Below are 25853 nucleotides of genomic sequence, written 5' to 3'. Positions count from 1 at the left end.
GGGGAAATTTTTGCCGCCTTAATTAGCGTAAGGGATGCTACAAATGGTCTCTCATTGATGAAATTAGGGGTAGTTAATATGTGTGAATTCAATATGCCCTGGCTACGGTATTTTAGAGACCTTTCCTACCTCTTCACAACCAGGTATAAGAATCCACTGAAGACATTAGTCTATACCCTTAGTTTGGGTGCCCGAAGCTGATACCCAAATAATTGGACTGGATGGCATCACAGCCTTCTGATGGCGTCACAAGGCTGATAGGATCCTGCTCCTAAAATGTTGACACAAACGGTTGTCAGATCATCTAAAACGGCGCTGCAATTCACCACCCAGAAGAACTCTATGCTTGGTTTTGTACTTGACTGTGAACGTATGTTTGTGAAAGGGGCCCTTGGGTGGTGCCGTCAGTTGAGCACGTGACTTGTGATCTCCCCTCAGGTCTGGATCTCAGGGTCATGAGTTCAAGCCCCACACTGGGCCCCACACTGGGCTCCACACTGGTGAAAAGCTATCTCCACATGTGGCAGAATTTGGTCCTGAAAACTGTTTGCATCATAATATAGTGTGCACGTGCGGTTTGGGTACTACCTTTCTCTGCCAAAAGACTGACCACGACCAAATTGATTTAGGTCAATTTGCAACAAGTTCAGCCAGATAGTAAATGCAATGAAGTGCTCTCTGGGTGGGAGAGCACTAGGGCCCAAGGCACAGGGAAGTTCTCAGGGATTTGGAAATAGGCGGTGCCCCTGACATACAGGGTGCCGGAGAGGGATAAAGAGAATGTTTCTCTCCTGAAGAACTTCTGTGCTCAATTACTGAGTTGGGATTTCATATCCCTCACATTAGTGATGTTGAAAACATGCCCAAGGATGACCCACAGTGGAATCGCCTGGGAGGGAAGGGGCCTAGGTTCCACTCTTAAAAATAACCTCCCCAGGCAATCTCCGCGCCCGCTCTCCCCCCGGCTTCCACCCCACCAGAGTTTAAGAATATAGAAAGCCAGTGCTAGGGTGCTCAGCAGTGGGATGACTGGTATGTGACTGGGTGGCAGTGAACCAGAGACACCAGCAGCAGAGAGTTTGACTGGAGACTCCGCTACTGGTCAGGAGGTTTTGGTGACAGTTCAGATGATGGTTCTAGAAGCAGGGAGTTGGTTTAAAGAGCCACTGGTAGCCAGCCTGACTGAGTGACTGATGGGCTGCCAGAAGGCCGGTTTGAGGGAGCTGGCTGGGCTTATGATGACTGACAGATGTCTGGCTGGGGGACAGGGTGGAGAGTGATAGGAGCAAGCCTTTCTCAGGCTGCTGTTGGTTGTCCTTTTGGTCTGGAGTACGCAGATGGAAGCTTGCTTGCAGTTCTATCACTCCCTGGGCCGGCTGGGCTGCTACCCGACTGCCTGCGCCAAACCAGCCAAATCGAGTCCCCTCAGCAACCATCCCACCCCCCGCCTGCACCCCCCCCACCTCCACCCTGCTGGCAGCTGCTGGGCTCCTGCGGGTTGCTCAGTCCCTGCCCGTGTCATGCCTGGTCCACGACAAATTCTAGAAAGCACGGATCAATTGAGAACAGCATTATTTGATAATATTCATGTAATAAGCAAATATACCCTTCAGCATCACCTGCATTTAGTTCCTTTTAAATAAAATAAAAATAATCCAAAAAGTGGATTATGTGGAAGAAACAACCGGGCTGTTTCCCTCTGGTCACTGTTGCCCCAAATCCCTGCCAGATGGTCAAGCAGAGAAGCTCACGTTTCAGCAAATTACAGAACCTCATTAGGACTCTAGTTCATGTTTTGAGATGCCGTCGGCCTTTATATGAGGTGATGCTGATTTCTTAAACTTGTATGACAACATAATGAATACATGTTAGTGAAGTGTCCAATGAAATGTGAAACAATCAGTGAATTCTTTGCATATTTTATTTTTCTTTTTTTGATTTCCAACTCACACACATCTGGCATATTTTACATCTTTGCAATAAAACATGGTTACAATAGCTTAAGGAATTTATATATCCAAAATATTTCACCATGATCTCAAGATGAAATGAACTTGTCTTCCAGATGTTCAGTATCCTCCCAATTCTAAGCTACAAACTCAAGATATTGCTTACAGCCTGGTGATGAATAACTTAATCATTACGCTGATCCCCCAGAATTTCAGAATATCATAAATACAAACAACAATGAAGAAGGAATTCAGTGCTAAAACTTACTAATACAAGGTGGATGACAAATAAGTAATCACGTCAATAAATAATGATATGTTTCTGGTGCAAAGTGCCAATACAAAGAACCCATTATCTTGTTGTATCTTTTTAAATAAATGACTGCAAGTGAGTATAAATTCTGAGAAAATTACATTCCTGGAACATGCCTCATAGCCCTACCGACACAATATGTACATCTATGACGATACAGCCACCAAATATACAAAGAAGAAACATGAATAAAGTGTATATACCCCTGGGTGTATAACTTGATCAGTACAAGGTATGGAAAATCATTTGATACCCATCATTTTATACCATAAAAGATGAAATGCCTTAGGCTAAGAATGTGGCTTTAGGTGAGAATTGCACAAGAACCTAAAAGAATAACCTCAGTTATTGTTATAATAAAGCCCGACTCGTTATTAAAGAAACTAAGCTATTTGAGAACCAAGGAGGAAAAAAAACAAAACAAAACAAAAAAACCCAAAAAACAAAAAAAACAAAAAACAGAACCAAAAATAGTTAGCATCAGATTCTCCTCTCCTAATGTACACACACTAAGCCAGCAGGATGACTCTGGAAGAGATGTCCAGGAGTTGGGAAGTCATTACTATGGAACTAATGATCGTGACTCCTATTTATACGATAAAAACCAAGACCTCATCCCTAAGCCCCCTTTCTGCTGTGGCTTCAAATTATGAAGGGTAGGGCTGAATTTTCTTTGTATAAAGTAGCAAAAATGGCAAATAATGGCTTAGTATCCAAATGCTTTATGAGCAAATTTCACTTAGAAGGGATGAATTTAGATTAAAAAGTGCAAACCATATTTGGTGAGAATGTCAAAAATTACTGATTGAGCCCAAATTCAACCCTTTCATACAAGCTGTGTCCTTGGACAGATCTTTCTGTTTCATAGTGTGAATGCACCTGTTCCATCAAGACATCAGGATTAAAGAACATGCAAGTTGTAACTCCACAATAAAATTAAGAAACGTTTTGTTCTTTATACAAGGTTTTACTTTTACAAAAGTATCCCTTTAAATAAGATGCATCTGATGTACAAAGTATCAAACGTGTTTTTTTTTTTTTTTCCTCAGCTTGAAAAGAGGCTGGAAATGGGATGCAGGTTAGGTTCAAAGCTTAAACTTTGTAACAACTGGACACAAGGTTCCTCAGAATTGTCAAAAGTCTCTTGTGACGCGTCCTACTACCTTTTCTCAATAAACAACAATATATGAAATAATTACCAAAACATCTCCTAATTCATATAATTTACATGATATAAGCTTGCTTGGTAGCAGCTGGTGTTCAGTCGTGAAAAAACACACAAAGGAAAATGGCTGCTGACTACAATGTACAGCTATTGCTGGGTGTGATGGAATGTACAAACGGAGGTCGATGTAGACGAGTTTTTTTCCACCAGAGATATTGCCTTTCCATGCAGCACTTGTGCTCTCAGCTTTGACTTGGCTTTTGGTTCTTCATTTGTCTTCAGTATCTGTTCTGATGCTCATAATGCCACCGATTAAAATCTATATTAAAAGCTACGATGCTACCAGAAGCCATGCCAGTGATCAGCGTCCTGGAAGAGCAGAGACGGTAGTTAAGAGTGAGGTGAGCCCCCTGATGGGGTTGCTCCTTTCTACTAGACCCTGTTACCATCTCTGAGTTCCCCTTGGGTCTTAGTTTTGTGGCCATCGACACAGGATTACAATTTATTCCTGGTTCTCCCTGGAGAACTTGAATCGATCCTGCTCAGACCCGGACTGCCAGACCGAGTGTTGTTTAGTTTTGGACCAGACAGCTCACCAGATAAGTATTTTTTGGGGAAGCAGCCTCGGTGTGTGTATATCACTTCTGTGCATGTGCTTCTGCTCTAACATATCAAGGACAGTGTAAGACACAAAAATAACTGAAATTAGGGATGAGATTTACATAGAAATAGAAACCTGACCAGTGTCTTTCTTCACTCCTCTTTGGAGACACCGACCCTCTCTCCTGATGCCTAGTGAATAAAGCCCTCCTCACTCCTCCAGAAGTCAGTCACTTCCTTCTCCTGACATGTCATCCCTGCCTCCCTCATATACAATTACTATGATTATTTGAGCTCATGGGGGTCAGTAATCTTAGTACCTGGTAGTGCTTACTCTATGATGATAGCGAATGTTTGCAGCATCAATACACGCATGAGTAAGAATGTCAGGGAGAGCACTGAAACTACTGAAAACACAACTGCAATTACTTTATTTCAAATACTTTAGAAACACTCAGGTATCCACACCTAATTACACAACAAAGCGTTCCCATTTACTCATGAATAGGGACCGCAGCATTTTGGAACACTGCTTCTTTTAAGTTTTCTTTAAAGACAGGCTAGGCTGCATATCAAAAATACCCCTTTCCCAAAGGGGTACTGTATTTTCTTGATGACTTCAGTACCATTTTACTAGATTGTGTAGGTGCTTTGTTAAGTTTGTGATATAGCCTTACTGTTTATAATATTTTGAAACCTGTATCTTTATAAAGAATATACATATAGTTTTAAAAAGTTGGTTAATAAGCTTTTCTTATTTCTGATAAATATACAGAAAAAAGAAGAAATTACATACCCCGTTAAGATTATAGAGTTTAAAATTGTTTAAATTGTTAGAAATTTTAGACTTCATATTCCAAGTATCCTTTTCCCTTTACAGTAAACCCCAAGGTGAGTTTTAGGGACTAGTAAAATCCTGTTGCCAACTGAGGGAAAATGGAAAATTTTATTAATTGCTTAACTCTCACATTAATTCTTTAAAAAAAAAAGATTGTAGTGTTTCAGGGAAATATATAAACTGTAACAAAATAACATAAATGAGGAATATGTGCATAAGAAAGTGGGGGGAGGGATGGTTTCAGTAACAGGTGACTATTTGTAGCTTTTCAAACAGAGGTCAGTTCTGGGGGCATTGCTAGCTACAAGCATGTCTCAAGCTGAAACACACCTGAGCAGAGAAGCAGAACGTTTTCAGAATGGATGCCGGGGCCCTGTCTGAGACGGGGTGAGGATCTTAGAACAGAGACGTCGGTGGGAATAATTCTGTTTTGGGCAGTGTCTGGATGTGCCGGTTCTTCCTCTGACCCATGTCTTCCTTTCTTTCCACCCACCACCCCTTCTGACTCTCTTCCTCTGTTTCCTTTTGACCAGAATCCTTTCTTACAGCACTTCCTCCCCTCCTCCATGTACCCTTTTCAGTGCTAGTCTTTCTTCCATCTGGGTGCTGGAATCTTATTCACAGCACCTGCCACCCTTGGTAGAATATAAAGAACTTTCAGTGATAGTCCTGACATGATTACGTTTCTCCCTGATGGGCCTCACCTCTGGTCATGGGACAAGTCCATTGCTCTAATGCCAGCATCACATCCGGGGTAAATGTACAGCTGCTTGAAGTCACAGGCCTGCCAGACCTCCACCACACCGTTGTCGCCTCCGGTCACCAGGTTCTGGCCATCGCTGCTCAGGAGAATGGCCTTCGGAAAAGGCAGAGAAACAACAATTTCTCTCAGTTTTTCCCAGATGGTCAATGTTCGTTGCTGAAAAGCCCTCGATCCAGTTCCCTCGTAATTATTATCTACTTTTAGCCATTTGTCCAAGTTGCCTGAAGTCCAGTCCACAAAATTTCCAATGTGGAATTCATCAGAGTTCTTACATAAACAAAGGGTCTTATTAAAACCAATTATGGTTACAAAATAACAGAGGTCCCAGAGAGAATATTATCAATCTAATTCAGGAAGAACTTGAGAATTAAGTAACATGATGTTTTGTTAAGTCCTGAACATTAACAATGTCAAGACTTTCAGAACAAATGGCAGAAGCATATTTCAAAACAGCTTCTAATAACGATAAAGCAACCATCACAATTCATTTCTGAGTGAACGGCAGTCTGGAACATGTAATTGTGGTCTGGGGCCCTAAAGGTAAGATTCTTTGACAATCAACTCACTTTTAATGTCAGGGGGTGCAGCACTGTTTATAAAGGAGCCGAAGAAAAATCTCCTTAGGGGTCTGACCTCAATCAAACAAAAGCTATCATCTTTAAAACCTAATTCACTGAGTTAGCTACTTGGGATTAAATGCACTTTGGGTTTGTTCAAAGCACTCATCTACATGAATTGACAGGCTTTTAAAACCAGCACACATTTGGGGCACCTTCAGCTCAGGTGGTGATCTCAGGGTAGCCCCTTCCTCCCTCCGTGCCCTCGCTCAGCGGGGAATCTGCTTCTCTCTCTCCTTCACCCCTCCACCTTGTCCATGCTCTTTCTCTCAAATAAATAAATATCTTAAAAAACAAACCAGCACACATTTATTTATCTGGATACCTGAGAAATTCTATTATGAATTGTTTAATGTAAGAAGGTCGATCAATCTCGTGGCTTCAGTCCCTATTTAGCACTGAATATGAAGATTTACCCTGGTTGAATCATTGATCTCCATCTGAGCCAGAAGTTTCCCGTTAATGCTGAAATTGCTGAATCGCCCTCGTTCATAGTATATGATACAGTGGCCTTCGCTAGAAACGGAAATCAAGCGCGGGAACAAGCAGTTTTCTGGTCCTTCAAGGGCTCGCAGCAAATCTCCAGTGATGGTGTGGACAAGGCAAGGGCCCTCTGCAGAAGGAAGAAATGCATGGCCACAGTCATTCGTGACAAGTCATGTATGAGCACTCACTAACCCACAAACCCTACCTGGCTAAGTACACTTTGATTTGTTGCAAAAAGGCAGAAAGGAAAAGAGGTAAGGCTGGCAGAAGCCAAGCACAGATGGTATATTTAAACAGATCATAGATGTGACTGATGAATTGTTGAGCACTACATCTGAAACTAATGATGTACTATATGTTGGCTAATTGAATTAAAAACATATATATATATTTATATATGAAAACAAACAAACAACAACAATAACAACAACAAAACCCAGACTGAATACAGGGAGCTGTTAACACACACAGATCTTCCCCACTTTTTATCTAGGGAAATACTTGGTCTTTTCCTTCATGAGATAATATTCATAAAAAAGGAAACACCTCATAGATAATGTGACAAGAGAAGACTGTATGTCCCGAAGTTTTCTTTTTTAGTTTGTGTTTTTGAAAGTTTTCTTTTTTAGTTATGTTTCTCAAAAGTTTAGGAGAATGACCAAAACAACTGCTAATTTTCTTGAGTACCTTCAAAACTTTGTACCATAGCTTTGTACCAATGCTTTGTACCAAAGCATTGTACCATAGCATTGTACCATATAAATACATTGCTATCAAATGAATTTTACCTTCTCCATAATCCATACACAAAATGTAAAAGGCAAAATTAAGATACTTAATCAAGTAATTCAGACAAGAGAAACATGTTTTGTCTGTAAATACAAACAGTGAGGCAAGAGTATAAAAGTAGGCTGGGGAGTGACTTATTTTGCTCTGATTCCACCCCCCAACCCGGTAGAAATTGTGTTGATAAGATAAAAATTTCACTAGGCAAGTTGACCGAAATAACTGGTTCATATAGTTTGGTATTACCCACCCGCCAACAAAACCACCTCACAAAGACAGTTTATGCATTCCATTTCTGTTCCCATTGACTCTAGTAGATATGTAGTTTACACAAGTGGCTTTATAAGGCTAAATTTTTTCCTGATTACTAAAAGAAAATTCGGGAGAAAAAGAAAATAGCAACACCTCTAATATCACCTATTGCCTTTAGAAAATACCTTTTCCCCCCTATACCTACTATGTGTCTTTTTTTTCTTTTCCTTTTCACTTTCCAGGATAGAATAACATTACACATATTGTTGCTCTTTCCTTTTTTGATTAAAAAGACATTTATTGAAAATATCCTATGTGTCCACAGGGTCATTTACTCTTAGATACAAACGTGAAAAAACACAGTCTCTAACCTTCAGGCATTACATCCATTTTCCATAAAGCAGCCAGGATAAGCTCCTAAAAACCAAATCTGATCATCGCATCACTTTGCTTAAAAAAACTTCAGTGGCTTCCTACCACACCCCGAATAAAATACAGACGGCAAATCCACCGGCCCACCCGCCTGTCAGCCTTCTCTCTCCCCAACTCTGCCACCACAAGTATCCACTCAGCCCCTCTGGTATTCTTGCCATTTCTCCTGAGCCCCAGGCTCCTTCCTGCCCCACAGCCTCACCACAGAGAATTGGGCGTCTGATCCAGGATGGGAATCCGAGTTTCCTGACTTTTCTTGAAACAACCCTTTTTCCACAAAAGTCAACCCCCGCAAGTAATCACGCGTACTTTCCCACCAACCTCAATACAGCCCCGGGCCTTAGGAAGGAAGGGGCTCTAGAGGGAGGTGGGTCCAAGGTTATGTCTGAGAAGCAACCTGACGCCCCTAGGACTCCCATTGCCTCACGGATACCTTCCCCCACCTTTTATATGTTCTTTTTAATAGCCGCATTGTAGGGATGTGCTGCAGTTTAATTTACCAGTGTCCTGGCTAGAATGCTGGTGACCACAAAGTACCACATAAAATTTTATGTATATTCCATATTAGTACTAGTAAATATTAATAAGAAAACAAAACAGTTACAAGGAACCCAAGGATTCCACTGTCTGTTGAGAGCCTCCCAAAGGCAATAAATCATAAATCACGGTTAGCTTGAGAAAACAGTACCGTTTTAAAAGACCTAAAATGAAGGAAATGCCCTCTGACCTTTAGCACCACTGATAACAAGTCCAAGTTCGGCACAGACAGAAACACAGACAACTTCATGGTCATGGCCTGTGAGGACAGCTCTGGGTGCAGGATAGTCACCTGTAAGGAGACAGGAGCAGTGGGTTAGCACAGACCAATGCCAGAAACGAAGGGCTACACCATTAAATCAAACATTTAAAAATCGTTAATGCTTATTAAGAGCATTTACTAGCTGTGTGATCATGAGCCAATGGCTTAACCTCTCTGCTATTTTCTCACCTGTAAACTAACTACTACAGTAACCCTACAACATGGGTCATTCAGGTGACTTGAGTAAGTTAACAGATATGTTGTAACAGCATCATGACACATAGCTATCCTGCTTTTCCTATTGTTAAGACAGGCACCAAACCTGCCACAGCATTTATGTGCATTATCTCATTTAATTATGGCAAAGGTCACATGAGACAGGTACTGTTGTTATCCTTATTTTATAGCGTAGAAACCAAGGCTTTGCAAGGTTATTCAACCTGCACAAATTCATACAGCTAGCAAGTGTTGGAATTGAACCCAGAACTATCTAATTTTGAAACTCATGCTCTTACCCATTTAAAAATGTTCCCTACAATCTCCAACAACATAGGCTGAGGTGCTTTGATTTTGAGGGGAGAGGAAAGTAGTGAAGGAAAGAAGAGATGATCATCTTAAGTTTCCACTTGACTTAATATTAAATCGAAGCTAGCCAACAAGTCCAGCTCTGTTACGTGACGTAAGCATTTTCACTGCCAAGTGCTTTCACAATCATTAAGTAAATGATTTTTAAGTGACAGGCATTCTTCTAAGCAGGCTCGGAGCTGGAAGTGTAAAGAGGTGTAAGGCCTAACATGGAACTCTTGCAAACTCATCAATAACAACCATGGCCTTCCCCAGGCTTCCCACCGGACAATGCCAAGTGTCAGAAAGAATAGATTATGTGCACAGAGATAGCAGGGATCCAAAGACCTCCACATAAAGAGCATCAGAATGTCTGGTGAGTAACCTGCGCAAAGACAGCGTGAGAAGGATCAGCAAAGTTGAGAGGGCGGCATGCCCAACATTATCTTATTGGGTCAGACCGTTTGGAGAAGCCCATCTGGGAGAGAGATGAAGGGTCTCTACAGACTTGGGTGCAGACTTGTGAAGGAAAAGGAAACAATGGCAAGTCACAGAGGCACTGTAGAAGGCGAATGGGCTAATGGGGCCAACCTGTGTAGGGTTCTGGCAGAGGCTTTTAACCCACTGAGCCACCCAGGCGCCCCTAAGGTCACAAATTCTTTTTGTTTTGGTAGCTTCCACAAAGCTATCTGATCTTCCTTTGTTTTCAGAAATAAATATTTAAAAATCAGTTACATAACATGTTAAATATTTATAGCATATGTATAAAATTAAAAGAATAGAATAAATTCAGTTGTACTCATCTCCTAGTTTAAGAAATATAAAACATTGCCAGTAAATTTGGTGCTCTTTCTTTCTTTCTTCCTTTTTTTTTTTTAAGATTTTATTTATTTATTTGAGAGAGAATGAGTGAGAGAGAGAATGAGAGAGGAGGTCAGAGGGAGAAGCAGACTCCCCAAGGAGCTGGGAGCCCAATGTGGGACTCGATCCTGGAAGTCCAGGATCATGACCTGAGCCGAAGGCAGTCGCTCCACTAACTGAGCCACCCAGGCACCCTTGGTGTTCTTTCTTATATCTTGGACTTATGCCTTTACACACACACACACACACACACACACACACACACACACACACACACGAGATTTTATTTATTTATTTGACAGAAAGAGAGGGACAGCGAGCGAGGGAGAGAACACAAGCAGGGTGAGTGGGAGAGAGAGAATCAGGCCTCCCGCCAAGCAAGGAGCCCGATGTGGGCTTGATCCCAGGACCCTGAGATCATGATCTGAGCTGAAGGCAGACGCTTAACAACTGAGTCACCCAGGCGCCCCTATTTATACTTTTTTTGAGAGAGAGAGTGAGAGTGTGCATGATGAGCTGGGGCTGGGAGAAGCAGAGGGAGAGGAGAGAGGGAATCTCAAACAGGCTCCATATTCATCACGGAGCAGCCTGGGGCTCCATCTCATGACCCTGAGATCAGACCTGAGCTGAAACCAGAATTAAGACACAACTGCCTGAACCACCCAGGTGCCCCAGACATGTGCCTTTAAAAAAAAAAAGTTCTGTATTTTTCTCTTTCGCTCGTTCTGCTTCACCTGGTCGTTGAGTTTGTGATCTTTTTAAATAGTGCTTGCTTGCTTGCATGCTGGCCTGTTTTTCCCCGTCAATTATGTTCTGGATGGGGTGCCCCTCACTCCCCAATTCTTGTTTCTCAGAGAGCCACCCTGTGCTTTGGGGTTGACACTGCTCTGAGCTGCCTCCTGGGCTGTGATGTCTGGGCCTCACTGTGGAGGAGGCGGGGGCGGGAGGTGCGGGGGAGGGCCGCGGGGAGTGAATGTTCAGGGGCTGGTAACAGTGCCTGTCTCCTGGATAGCCCCTCCTTTGGCACCAATGTGACCCACAGCACTGAGCAGCTGCAGGGGCGCTACAGTTCTATGCCCCACAGTGGCCGGAGGGAAGGCAATAATAGATCTGGGGAAATTCTGGAGGAAATGAGCATAACTAAGACAACTCATCCTGCAAAGCACGCAATGCGCTTCCCTCCGGTTTGCCAATACCTCCTCCTTCAGACCCACCCATCTTCCGTCTCTGCAGGAATGGCTCAGTTTTAGGTGAGCTTTCCCAGATCTGTCAGTTTCCATTTTGCTTTGGGGCGTCTCTCTGATGGAGTAGGGGAGAGGAGGATAGCAGCCCGGGCGAGTGTGTCATCTTCTTCTGGGTTTACGTATACAGCTATAATGTGTTTGAATATTGGCAAACTATCCATTTATATTGGTCAGTAGTCCCGGATTTGTCTGAAACGTATTTATAAAATTATGCTTCAAAGATGCCTTGCATTCCCTGGTAAAAATGAGAATTAAGATTTTCTGTGTAATACCATCCTTAATTTTTCTAAGTGATTATTTTATGTTGGAGAGGCTGGTGAGCTGAAAAGTCCTGAAATTACATGCTTAGTGAAATTTACATAAAGTAGAGTTGTCTAAACTTTTCCCTTATAGGCTACAGAAATCTAGTTCTCTTGCAGGGAATTGAAAAACATGTATAAAACTATTCCTTATGTATGTAATCTATTTTCTATTAGGAAATAAGGTTTTCAAAGGCTTGCATCTGATTTAGAAAGTTAAAATTTTTTTTTTCATTACAGTCTCCCCAGAGCATTTGAACGAACTGTGGAAGTTAACTAATAGGGGCCATTGTTTAAGGCCCTGAAAACCAATGTTTCCCTCTTTAAACTAGAAGACAGTAAATAACATGTTATTCAGGGATTTCTGAGTTGGGAAACCTGCAGCAGGGGGAAAACATATTTCCCAGCCAGGGACATTTCATTCCAGGGACAGATGTCACACACCCCAACAATCACTCAAAATCTTGGGAATATTCTGTCACTGTCACATCACAATTGATGGATGTAGCTGGGGGTTAAAGGGCCCGTGCACAGGGAGGTGCAGGTGAGCCCCCCCCCAGGACCGCAGCGCTGTCACCCTTGTCCCCCCTCATCTCCTCGACACATAAGCTCTCCCTGCGATGGCATTACCACGTGTGAGAGAGAACAAACACACCCGATTTTGAGGTTGCTTAGAGGCAAGCATTTGGAAACTCCAAGTATAAAAGGCTTATTATAAACAGATTCCATCTCATTTTTAAGCAAAAGTCATTTCAATATTTTCAAAATGGATGGATGATGAAAACAGTACGAAGATATTAGATGTTGTTATTCACGTGGCACTGACGAGAACTTTTTCAGTGAGATGGTCTCTGCTTTTAGAGAAATGATCAAAGTAAAGATACTCATGGTTCTTATTATTTTAAACCTTATTTGTGGGACTACTAATACGCAGGGGGAAGCTTTGGTCCTTCTGAATTAAGAGTTAAACAAAAACAGCCGAGTTTCTACAATCTATGACCCTCAGCGCAGTTCTGCTGGAGTCAGAGGATGAACGTCTCGATGATGTATGACATTCAGATTTTATCTGCCACCTTTGTTAGCTCTCTGCAGAATCCCCATGGAAGGTATTTTCATTCATGTTTATACCTACATAAAAACAGGATGGCTTGAAATCCCCAAATACATATTTTAGTCAGTACTCCAATTTCAAGATTTATTTAAAAAAAAAAAAACAAACTGTTAGACAATTGTTACGGTAGCTCAGAAGAATTGTGTCCGTGAGCTGTCCCTTATGGAGACTCTGTCCTCAGCCACTTGTGGAGGTCTGGCCCAAGCACCAAGAATGCCTGGGCCCACATTTTCCTCAGGTCACAGATGACCCACATAAAAACATCCCAGGGTTGGAAAATGCCCTCTGATGTGGTTTCATTTTATCGTATACCCACATAGTACTCACTGAAAAGCAGAAGATAGCTATTCATTCACTCTAAGTTCTTTTTCTCTGGGAGAGAAGACACTGACCACCTTTAAGCATGGCCGCAGCAGCACAAATCTCTTCCCTTGAAGTCCTGAGCCTGGATCTAGGTCAAGGACATTACTGTCCTGCCATTACCTTCCCCAAACAGTCAACCGTATGATCCAAGGAAGCAGAGCTTTGCATGATGCCCAGAGACACCTCCAACCCTCCTGGTGTGGATCTGAAATTCTCTGATCACGGAAACGTATTAGTCGACTCCTGTGTTTTTCTATATTGCTTTTGACTCAAGCCAAAGAGCCTTGCAGCCTCAGTTCCATAAAGGGAGGAAAGGCATTGACCAAGGAGGCATTCAGCCCCCTTCTTAATCAGGAATCCTATAAAGTCTCCTAATGTTAGGCTGAGGGGATGCGAGGCTGGGAAAAGGATGTTATATTACAGACATCATTTTTGAAAGTCTCAGGAGTTAGGAATTGTTCCCATGTCCCTATGCTCCCTCTGATACATTTCATAAGCCCTAGATAAGATCCCTTGGTCTGGGAAGTGACGCAAACATACATCTAAGTTGAAAATGTCTGGGGGCTGTTCTTTGTCCAGGCTTTCATCTGGTACGATACCACCGGTTAGCGGTGGGCACGGAGCCGGGCACCAGGATAGCCGTAGTAAGAGAAGGCTGGATGCAAACAAAGAGAGGGGCAGGGTTTGTCGGATGTTTAGGGACAGGCTGTGGCTGGCAGGACGGTTAGTGTCCAGAGCCGAAGCTCACACAATGGGAGCCTGGGGAAGGGATGTGTGCACAGCTGGAGTCTCCTTTTCAGTGGGCTTCTCGTTTCATCGTTTGCACAATGCTCATACAAGAGCTAGAAGACTTATTTTTAAAAAGTGAAATTGAAAAGGCATAATCATGTCTTATTCATATCACTCGATGAATTATCTGTGGATGTGATCTGAAAAGGCGAAAATAGATTCTCTTCCGAAGTTTTCTATGGCTAGGATTTTAAAAATGTCCTATGTCTGTATCGGCAGACTCTCTACCAACCACCTTATGTCTGGTATAAACATTAAAACCACACACTTTAAAAGCAAATTGGATTTTGAGCTGAGGTCCTAGTGTATTTTAAGTGTCTGCTGAAGAGACAACAATGTTGACTTGCCCCTCTTGTGACTATCTTGTTGGAAGCTACAGCACATAATGAGAAATGTCAAGTCCCAAGATCAATGAAATTTTGGGCTCCAGGGATTCAACAGGAATAGCATTGATCCTTTTAAAGAACACCAGTCAGAGATGGCTTGTAATATATTGCGAAGAGGGGCTCAGGAGGATAAGCGGCCAAGTCCAAGATACCTACCTGACAAAAAATTCAATCAGCTTTTAGCACAAATTGCCTTCTCTGCTCTCCTTTCTTTCATGCAGTAGGCTGCTTCCAATTAAAGTGCGCAAATTAATTTTTACCACTTTCAAATTAGTTTCAGAATTTGTGCAAAAGAGTGTTTCAGATGAAAGCATCTGTCCCTCACATCTCTGTGATTCTGTTATCTAGTCAGGGACCTATTTAAATCTCCAAGAAAATGTTCTCATGTCAAAGTCCCTAGTTTGAAAGAGTAACACTGCATATTAGCATTATAAAATATATTCATAAAACAACTGTAAGTCAACTGAAACCTAGCTAGGTAGCACCTGCTTATTTCTTTTATGGTCTGAAACTCTGTTTAATGATCTGCCTCTAAATGTTCATCATCTTTGTAGTGAATCCATTAAAAATGTACAAACAATTAGGAAAAGACTTTCTGAAATGTCTGAATTAGCCACACTAATATATTTGACTCAAAGAAACCTTAAACACTTTCTGCACCTACCTAAAAAAATCTACAAACATTACCTAGATTTTCCTCTGGGGTACTAATAGAGCTCTCCATTAAAAAAGAATAATGACAGTGCAAAAGAGACGTAAATAGATTAGAGAGCCCCTTGAATTAATCTTGAGAAAGTGATTAAGTGAATCCTATCATTTTATGTTGTGCTGAATAAATATGATTCAGCCTCTGACATACAAAGAAATTCAATGTCCACACCAAGACCAAATCCTGAATTTTAATGGCTACTGGCATGTTGTGTTTCACACTAGGACTTCCCCCTTCAAGTCTAGGTTAATATATACAACCCTCAAAACCTAAGGGTATTGTGCCACACACTTTACTATGAATTTAGATATAACCAGCTTTTTGGTCTTGAGTAGCAATGCATTAAAGATAGAAAACACATACAGCTTGATTCTCTGACCTGTGAATTGGTAGCTAGAATAGATTAAACTGGGACAGAAAAAAAAAATCTTTTTCTTTCATGTTGTGAGTTTTCTGATGGCAAGGACTATGTCTGTGTCAACACCCATGGCTGATCTCTGATGTGACAGTCAATTCACTGTGTGCTGTGTCTGCTTTTACAAAAAAAAAAAAAAAAAAAAAAAAAAAAAAAAAAAAAAAAAAAAGTGAATTGATGAATGTATGTGGTCTCTCTCATCATGCGTATGTGTGTTACCAGGTTGGCTATTTTAACAGATTCAGTGAGACATGAATCAGTCAAGTCTATCAAATACTGGATATGACTAATGATTAATTTTTTACTATTATAATTATCCATATGGTAAAAAGCTGACACTTTTTTAATGTAATTATTATTTTGTACCCAAGATGTAAGATCAAACATTTTGTAGTATGATACCAAACATCATCTGATAGCAATTTATGATTCATGTGACAAGTACTCAATATGTTCAGTACATTCAAGCAGACAAAGCAGTTTGGTGATTAGTGTAATACTAGGCCAGAGACTCTGACTATCCAGCTTTCCCAGCGGCTAAGATAGGACCAGCACCCAGCAGGCCTTCAATGCGTGTTTGCTGCTTGCCTAACACTTTAGATGATCATCCTGTTTATTCTAAAAGAGCGTTTTTTCCCTCTTACATGAAGGATGATGGATGAAATAAAGCCATATGACGTAAGTCCATATTAAATGTCCAAAACTCTTGACAGGGTGGGTTTTACAAAGTCATTTGGGGTCATAATGATGACAATAGTTTTGACCAAAAATAAATTCTTACAAATGGAGGCAACAGTAAAAGATATGCACCAATAATATTCTTAATTTCTTAAGGATAATCTTGTCTTATTGAAAGCTTAAATAAAATCCTGCATTTTAACAAATATAATATTCATAATTTTGTTCTTAAGGGTCAATATAAACATTTTTATTTATATAGCTCCTGTTGTAAGGAACCTTATCCACTCTAAGTATTACTACATTTAATTTTTCTTGATAACCGATGGACTAAAGCAACCATCGTTAATCATCTTTTCATTTAAAAGATCATCAGAAAAATCACACAAATTTAGTAGCTAATACAATTACTATAATTTAACATGTAAAAAAATTCTTTACCTCAGAGCAGTATGATATATAAAATATCTTATCTCAGCTACCAGATGGTAGCTTTCAAGAAATGAATCCTCTTTTTGGAAATATCATTTTCATCATTTCTTAGTGCCAGTTTGAAGATGTTAGTTAATGAGATTTAAAGCACTATTCTGTTTCTTAAAAAAAAAAACAAAAAAACTGTTACCTAAAAACTTCTAATTTTTATCAATATAGATGGAAGATACTACACAGACCTGTTGCTTAATTAAGCTTTTCTAATGAATACTACACTACTACAAAAAAGAAGATTTGTAAATACACAAAAATAAATTTAGATGAAATACAGCTGGTAATGTACCATGCTTGAGAATAAGAAAGCCATCCATGGTAGATCAAGGGTCGTATCCACACATGCATACGCACACACACATACATACACACACTAGAATTCTGCTAAAAATGAAGTTTCTGGGTTTTTTTTTTTTTTTAAGGGTGTAGCTTTAGAAAAGAATAAATAAGGAGGTTAACTTTTTAGTAGTTAGAGTATGATATTTGTTATAATGTGGATTTGGTAGCTAACTATTTGAGCTGGCTGGAAATCAAGCAACACTGAATAATTTTTTCCCTTAAACCAGTATCATATCTTAGTTCACAACTTAGAGCAGAGGCTGATGTGCATAATGCACACCCTTTTTCTTACTCAGTGTCTACGCTAAGAGCCGTTACTCCATGATGCACCTCGAGGTTCTTCATCTGTTGGTTTGCAGTTCCAGCTTTGGGTAGCAAGCGTGAAACCTTGCATGATATTTGGTCTCATCTAGTTCATCTCCCACTATCTTCATTCTCAAGTATATATATATAAATAAAATGAAATGAATATATATATATAAAATGAAATGAAAAAAAATATATTTCATTTCATTTTTTCTCTACTATGATAGGGACTTTGTTCCTATCAGTCAAAAGCCATTTCCTCTTTTTGCAATATTCCTGTCAAAATGAGTAAGAGCAGGGGTGGGTGGGACTTGAAGGACAGACAGATGTACACCTGGGCTTCCATCCTCAGCATTCTCACAGGCTGGAATGAACAGACCAGGGGTGGCAGCCTCCAAACACGAAAGACAGCATCTTGCCCATTTGTCATCTACTCTCACAATATTTCAGTGGCAGACACACAGCATCCCTAGAAAACTCTTATTGCTGTCTTGTCATAAATAGGACCCAAACTCATGGTTCAGTTTGTTTCGGAAGTACTGTGTAAGCTGTGACCAATGTATGAATTGCCCTGGTTTATAGGTACTACCATTATCAACACCTTACAGACACCATACTCTATTTCATAGGAAATATTTGCACTGAAACTATTGAAAGCTTGGTAATTAGTAACAGCGATTATTTCTAGGCAATCTCTTATCTAGTCCTTCATTTAACAATGTTGAAAAACCTATTATGTGTGTCACTAGGCCAGGAACCAGAGATTTAAAATGGAAAGGGAGAGACTCATGATTCATTTTAGTGCTTCCTTAGAACAACAGTTCCAAAGAATAATTTTTAACTGTACTGCCATGAGCAAAAGATACCATGGAAAAACATGTTTGAGAAACTGGGAGTTAATCAAATTTCAATAGATATGTTTGTGTAAGTAAGACTTTCAGAATTTACCTTGAGAGTAAGAGTAAATGCAGTGTTTTCTAAAATTATTTTACTCTGCAGTCCCTCTATTTTTTCCCTACAGGATATCTTGGGAGCACTGATGAATAAAAAATAGTTAGGAATCATCACAAGCAAAGCAACTATCTTACTCAGTTTTTGCCATCCCAAAGCCTAGTTTGAAGGGAGTACTCAATCATTGTTAAATGAATACACGGAGATACTAGACGTGTGGTAGAAAGTAATAAGTGTCCTCGCTGAGACACAGATAAAACCTTTTAGGAATTCAGAGGAGGGAGAGAATATATTCATTTGAGAGAAATTATACGAAGTTTAATGGACTAGGTGATACTGAAGGAAATTTCTGAAGGATAAAGACATTTGGACACTGGTGGAGGGCTGCCAACGACAGGGTCAATGTGAGGGGACCTGGGACTTTCCCCAAGTTGAAGGTTACAGTAATTGCTCTTTTTTTACTTTGACCATAGCAACATTCTAACAAAGATTTTTGCCACTTAAAGCTTTCAGATTTTAAAATCCTTACAACCCTAGGAAAAGCTGTTAGAAAAATTTAAAAAAGCAAAATATGTTTAAAGAAACTCGTAGTCTGATGGGACACTTCTAGACAAATACTCACTGCTATTAGGGTTGTCTCCTATGATATGGTGTCGCCCGCTCCAGTACCAGAGAAGCAGGGTAGCATCTCGAGACCCAGACACAATGTAGCAGTCCCCACCTATGTATGACTCAGACCTGGCCAAGCACGTGACCACATCCCAGTGGCCAAACACGATCTGAGTTAATTTCCCTGAAACACAGAAACACTAGGTTTAATTCATTTTGCCATTTTTCTTTAAATGGTAATAAGCTTAACTTTATTTTACTAAATTTGTGAAAAGTAAATCTGTAAACATGAAAATTTATAAGCTAATTCAAATCTAGCCACGGATGCTTTCCTGAATTTCTTCTGGGAAATGATACAAGAGTGTTCCTTGGGATTTTTAAGGACATGACTTAGAAAACAACACAATCATGATTTTCATTCTTCAGGAGTTGGGCCAGACTACGGGGAGGTTTAAGGTCCTTCACTGGACTTGGTTTGGGGAAGGGACAACAGTCCCATTTGTCCTATGAAATCAGGACTCATGCAAAGGTTTGGAATGGATAGAATTATAATGAGTTACTTACAATGTGAACACTTAATTTGAATCTTGGCACTCAAGATGAAAATGCCTACATTATTAAGCATGATTTTATTTTAAGCCCTGGGTGTAACAACAGGCATTTTGAAGAGAATAAGGTATTTTGTGGTTAACCTTACCTGTTTCTGTAGAGTAAACTCTGAAGCTCTTATCCCAGAATCCACAGATGAGTATATAGCGATTATCTGCTGTGACCACAAAACAATGTGCGTTGATTTGTATGCTCTGATCAACAAGGTCCGTGATCTGCCTTTTGTTCACACCAGAGTTATTGGCTAGACAGACACAGAAAAAAGAATTTAAAGGAGGATTCCACAGGAGATTCATCAAGGTATATTTTTGTGCTTCTTTTACCTAGAAATGGGTTTTTAAGGTTATAAGATTATTAACATTTTAACATTCCCCCATGAGGAACAGAAGCTTAATTTTTAGTAGCTGTGGAAATTTATGAACCCTCTTACATATCTAAAAGTTGTCAGAAATTTCAGTTCTTTCTCCCCCAAGAAATAAAAACAACATGCAGACTTCAGATAATGAATTGAAAATAAAAATATTTAAATGCCTTGAATTCTATCCACGTTCACTACACACAAGTTCATTAGTGTCCAACAAGTTCTGTAATTAGGAGGAAGAAATATTGTGTGAAGTATGGTATATAAGGGAAAAAAAAGTCTTACTATTTGCCCCAATCTGTCATTTTCTGATGGCATTTACAATTCATGTGGAAAAAAGAGGGGAGAGGTTTGAGCAAGGGATGTTGTTATGTGGGCAGCCCCACAGGGAGCTTTAGGTCAGCAGCTTTAAAGACCTGGATTGTCAACAAACAGAAGGCCTTTCCAGAATGGGCTGGCAGGGGAGGGGAGGAATAGGAAAGATGGGAGAGGGACTGGGGAGGAAGGAGACAGGCAGAGACTCCGGTGGATAGCACTGGGATTGAATCTGAACAAAGCCAGGAACTCGGAGACACCGTCTGATTTCCCTAGTGCCTGTCTGCATGCCAGCCTGTCCCGTTCTCTGCACTGTCCTTTCAGGCTAAGTCCCTGGGCTGAATTCTTAAGCAGGAGATGCAGACGGTCATCCACACTCTCTCACGCCAATTAGACTGAAGTGCTACTATTTGTAGAGTCCCACTAATGCTATAATAATAACAACGACTAGGGAGGTTAGCCAAAAAAATTATACAGAGAAAGGTAGCAAAGAAAAAGAAAATCAGAGGTTCTGAGTCACTTGAAAAGTACGTAATTGGTCCTTAATTAATTAGAATAGAGCTGCTAATTTTTCCATGGTTGCTTTCCTGCTGTATGTGACACTGTTGATGTCTCTTGGACGGAGGAATAGCTGGACTAGACTCTAAAAATATTCCCAGTCTTGAATCTTATCTTCCCAAAGACATGTAAATGTTGTTTTGTGTAGGGGTATAAGTAACTAACTCAAATGACTGCCTTTTAGCTTACTTCTGAGTTCAAAGATGAAGGGTGAATTAAGAAATATCGAAAAAGATATACCATAATTGGATATGCCTTTATACTTTTTTACGCCATTTTCAATTTTTTTTCTAATTTAGTTCCCTACATGATCCCATGAAAAAGGCATGACACATATCCTGATCAGTCATTTTGCAGATAGGAAATTGAGGCCTAGGAAAATGAAGGGGCTTGTTCTGGATTATCTGCTTATTAGTGTGTATGCAATTTAAAAATATTTCCATTATCTGTTGCAAAGAGTTACAGTTCGTAAGTTTGCAATTCACATGAAATCTTTAATTAAGAAAACCTGGCCCTGTTGAAAGGAGATTTCTAGAAAAGATGTCCTTCATGTTGGTTCTCTTTAATGATTTTTTTTTTGAGTCCTTACATATTTTAAGTATTTTAAATAATATACAGTTATTAAAGAATAGTTTAGGCTGAAAGAAAGGACAGTTTAGAATGATTTTCCTTGATTGGAATGAACTTAAATGACCTTAAATGAACTTAAACTTACTTAAACTTAAATGACCTCCTAAAAAAATCAAGGAAATGCCAGATAGCATATTATGCTTTACACAACTCCTATGGTAATTCAGTACTATTTACACATTAATTTGATGGCAGAAAAATTATCATTCAACCAACTTTTGTGATAAATAACTACATAGGAATCTGGACAGTCAGTATTCATGGAAATGTATTTTTTTGTTAACGTACCAATCAGGGGGTCCATTTCAATGGGAAGATGATGAGCTTGATCCAAGGAGTATCCTGGAGCTCCTCTGAGGCCTAAAGATTAAACAGAAGGAGAAAACTACCACAAAAGTCTGAGAGAGAAGGAACGTCCTGATAAGCAGTGTTTTATGATGACTGTAGAAAAGGTGTACTGCTTAAAAATTATTTGGCAAATAGTTGTAAGAATGATGGTCATAAAAAACATCTTTGTGGATACTCTCAAAAGAAATCATCACAACAGGGACTTCTAGTTTCCATGGAAAGAATGTTCCTATCCTAACAAGAAAAAGCCACATAGAATAGAAGATCATAACATTTCTTGAACCCAACAAAGAGCTAAGATTTCTGGGCAACCAGTAAGCTTGAAATCTACAAGGCTGTGCCTGCAAGCAGGGGTGGGCGTGAGCACAGCGGGGCTCACCTAAGCCAGGGCAGAGGGGAAGATGGGGCTTCCATCTTCTTTCACTAGATGGCAAGTCAACTGAAGGTTAAAACATGGAGCCAAACCCAAGACCTTAAGCTCAGGGAAAGCTGCTATCAAAGGATTAATATTTAGGGCTTCATTGAGTTCATTAGTCATAATATTTTTACATGTGATTATATAACATATATGATACTTTTGAACAATGCTAAAGAAAAAATTAATCCTTTATAGTTTTTTTTCTCAATGCAAAATATTTCTAGAGGCTCAGACTTCTGTGAATAATAAAGTTATATTTTTTTCTTAAGATGTGCTGCATCTTTCAGATCAAATGGAATTAGTTATACCTCATATTGATAGTATCACCAATAAACATAAAATAAGTGCATTTAGAAACTCTTAGATTAAGCTAGGATTTACATGATACTGTTTTTTGTAGCAATACAAAAGTTAGGAGAATAGAAAAATTCAGATTAATTTACCATGGCTTATCCATTTAGTCCTAGAGATAGTGAGAGTCCTGGGGTTTCTGAGGAAATTGTAAGGGGTGAATCTGGCCAACTAAATCATTTGGTCATGTCAACTTCTGTCCTGGTTAGGTAAGTATCAATATGTCTAATTTTGATAATAGAATCCTATCACTTCAAGTTGCCAGCTAGAACTCTTGGGAATGAGTTTAAAGAAAACACACACGGAATCACTGAACAATTTAGATTTTGTCTTTTCTCAAAGAGTCTCAGCTCCTCAAGGAGGGAGACGGTGTCTGTCTTGTTCATTGCTGTACTCCCGGTGTGCATGACTATTTGACACATAGTGGCCATTCAAATATTTGCCAAATAAATTAGTGAAATGGAAGAAAGAGGATTTGAAACCATTATCTAGGAAATCCAGATTTCAACTCACTTTTGTTTAATATAGCATAAAAGTGTTTATTTTTTTCTTTTTTTTTTCCTGTGGGGCAGGCATAGAGTAGGGTGGGGGGTGAAATTATTTGTAGACCTGCTTCAATTCATCGAATATTATTGAACACTTAACCCCCAGCCCAGCATTCTGTGAGGCCCCAACACAGAACAGCCGTGAATAAGACAGACAAGACTACCCTCGTCAGGTCTGGCAGTGATCTGCTCTGCCGCTGTCTGTAGATCTGGCATATGGCTAGACTCCAGCACACTTACCTTACCTTAACTGCAGCTCTTAAGAGCCCTCTAGCAAGTGACGCACTTGGACACACGTACCTACTGTGTTGTGCCACCGATTCACCGCAAACAGTCGGCTGCAGGTCACGGTCACCACTGCAGGGATGGTCAGGTGGGGCAGCGTGTTGGCTGCCACGTGGGTCACCGGAGAATTTGATGGGAACTTCAGCACCATGATCACATCCTGTTGCATCTGATCTTTAAACATGAGTGGACTCTGTGGAAGGAAACACTGTTGAATAGAAAGGGAAGAGAGCAGAAGAAAACAGAAGGGATAACACAGTTAGTGAAAGCTCTGGGGAGACGGAGGTTAACACAGACGAGGCTAGCATGAGCAGCGAGCAAAGCAACCCCAACTTCCAGCCTGTGAGGATGGCACAGGGAAAGGGGTAAAGGCTCTTTCTGTGCAGCCGCTGACAGGGGACACCAGTTCACCAAGGACCCGCCTCAGTTTAAGCCTCATGAGACAGTGGGGTGAGACGGGAGCTCACAGACCGGTCTCAAGACGCAGCAGCATTATTCAGGGCAGTGAAAACATCAGTTTAGTGGAAAAATTAGTTAAGTCAGTGACTGACCCTGTTTACATGAAAGATAACATGAATGAATTGATACTTTCATTTTTTACCTGGTTGATCTGGGGACATGACTCCAACCTAAGTAACTAAAATACACTAGCCCGCCCTGTCAGAGCTTTGCCCGAGTCTTGGCTGTGGCAATACTGACTGGTTGTGGTTGGCGCCTCGTTTTTAGACTGTGCGCTTCCTGAGGGCTACCCCCTTTCCTTCCCTCAGTCTTTGCTTTCAAACCTCTAGCATGGGACTCGATAGAAGGCAGACACTATAAATGCTACTGTTCCAGCAACTATAAAACACCATAAATACTACCACACCAAAACAAAATGGGGATGCTGGAACTAGCCATTCTGTCGCATTCGGAACTGTTCTGTAACTGTTTCTACACAAGGAATCGTCTGCTCCACGAGCTTAGAAGGGGTAGGTCTCCTTTATGAGCAGTTCCGTGCCAATTTAGTCTCTCACAATTTTCCCCAGGAAAGCAATGAATCCTGCCTGGGCACTTCTCCAGGATAAGTATTTTTATTATTATTATTAAACAGAGACGACTAACAAGGGAATAAAACTCTTCTGCCAAAGCATTTCATAAAATAAAGTGTTAGAGATATTCTCTTGGACAGTTTATTAAAAATACTTCATCTAAGGCTTGGGGCTCCAAGGCCACATCCCCACGTCTACATCGTGACTACGTGTTCGTATGGAACCGTGTGCTTGGTGTCAACCTCTCTGCTTCGTCACATGCAAGGACCAATTTCAATCACAAGAGATCATTAGTGACTAATCAAGGGGGATGAAGCTGTTGGAGCCATTGTAAAGAGAAAAAAACGTGTTTTCAAACAAACACATTTATTTATGTGTTTCACTAGGAGTTTAACTATTGATTCCTTGACAGTCCCCTCTGTGTTGTTGGCGCTTAGCGTCGTGCCTGACACACAGAAGGAACTCGATACGAATTTGTTAATAAACCGAAAAAATAAATGAAAGGTCTCAACAGTACTTCCGCCACAAAATAACAGCTTATAAATTTGTTTGCACATATACTGTGGACCATACTTCAGAGCTCTTTACTCTAAAATTAAGGTACTTGCTGCTTTGATAATTGCCTAGAAAAATGGATGAACTTTAATTCATTTTGCAAACGTGTTCCTTTGCCTTCAAGCATTTTTCACTTCAGTAAAAAAAAAAATCAGTGAAAAACCACAGCTTAAAAAATAAATTCCTTCTAAAGAAGTTTCTCAGGAAAAAAGAGGGAAATGTACAATTTGCTAATAAAATGAAAAAGGATGGTTTTGTTACGAAAATGAGCTTTTAAAATTCAGATTAAAATGAAAAGAATATTACCCTTTCCCTTGTAAAACAGGAATAAAAGTTTTAATATGAGGAGCTAGCGGAGATGATGACACCAGCTAACATTTATTGAGAACGTATTGCACACCAGGTGCTGGTCTAAGTGCTCTACGGTATTAAGTCATGAAATTCTCAGGGCAGATGGTATTTTTGCTTTCATGGAACAGATGCTGCAACATAAACAGAGAGGTTAAACACCTCGCCCAAGTCATTCCCTAGCTAGAGGCAGAGCTGGTGTTTGACCAGAGTGGCTCTGGAGCCCTTTCTTAACTCTCCTGTCCTGGCGAATTACCTCTGTATTTCTGTCCTCTTCTTAAAATCAGCTAGTCCCCCTACCCCACCTTGCCCCAGAAGATTAAATTGGGCCGTATCATACTGTGTTGATTATATTTTCATCCTACTTTATAAATCAAATCTAATTCTGGTGC

At 40.3% G+C, this 25853-nt stretch overlaps 1 protein-coding gene across 13 annotated transcripts in view; it reads right to left on the bottom strand.

Moving 5' to 3' along the window:
- Window positions 1–1903: 1903 nt before the first annotated feature.
- The window catches only part of NBEA (neurobeachin), a 677938-nt gene continuing 653988 nt past the window's right edge, over window positions 1904–25853 (bottom strand). For 9 of the 13 annotated variants that reach the window (XM_047723145.1, XM_047723152.1, XM_047723150.1 and 6 more), the window contains 8 exons: window positions 23546–23738; window positions 21872–21943; window positions 19808–19963; window positions 19124–19294; window positions 8929–9030; window positions 6662–6858; window positions 5570–5721; window positions 1904–3796 (listed from right to left, as the gene is read on the bottom strand). In XM_047723145.1, the coding sequence (XP_047579101.1) occupies window positions 3706–3796; window positions 5570–5721; window positions 6662–6858; window positions 8929–9030; window positions 19124–19294; window positions 19808–19963; window positions 21872–21943; window positions 23546–23738 (1134 nt within the window). In that variant the 3' untranslated portion in view covers window positions 1904–3705. The remainder of the gene's footprint in view (window positions 3797–5569; window positions 5722–6661; window positions 6859–8928; window positions 9031–19123; window positions 19295–19807; window positions 19964–21871; window positions 21944–23545; window positions 23739–25853) is intronic. The other 4 variants (XM_047723148.1, XM_047723153.1, XM_047723155.1 and 1 more) reach the window with 1 other exon arrangement.

Source organism: Lutra lutra, chromosome 3 (assembly GCF_902655055.1).
Source record: "Lutra lutra chromosome 3, mLutLut1.2, whole genome shotgun sequence".
Taxonomy (NCBI): domain Eukaryota; kingdom Metazoa; phylum Chordata; class Mammalia; order Carnivora; family Mustelidae; genus Lutra; species Lutra lutra.
This window is presented reverse-complemented; position numbering and strand designations above follow the sequence as displayed.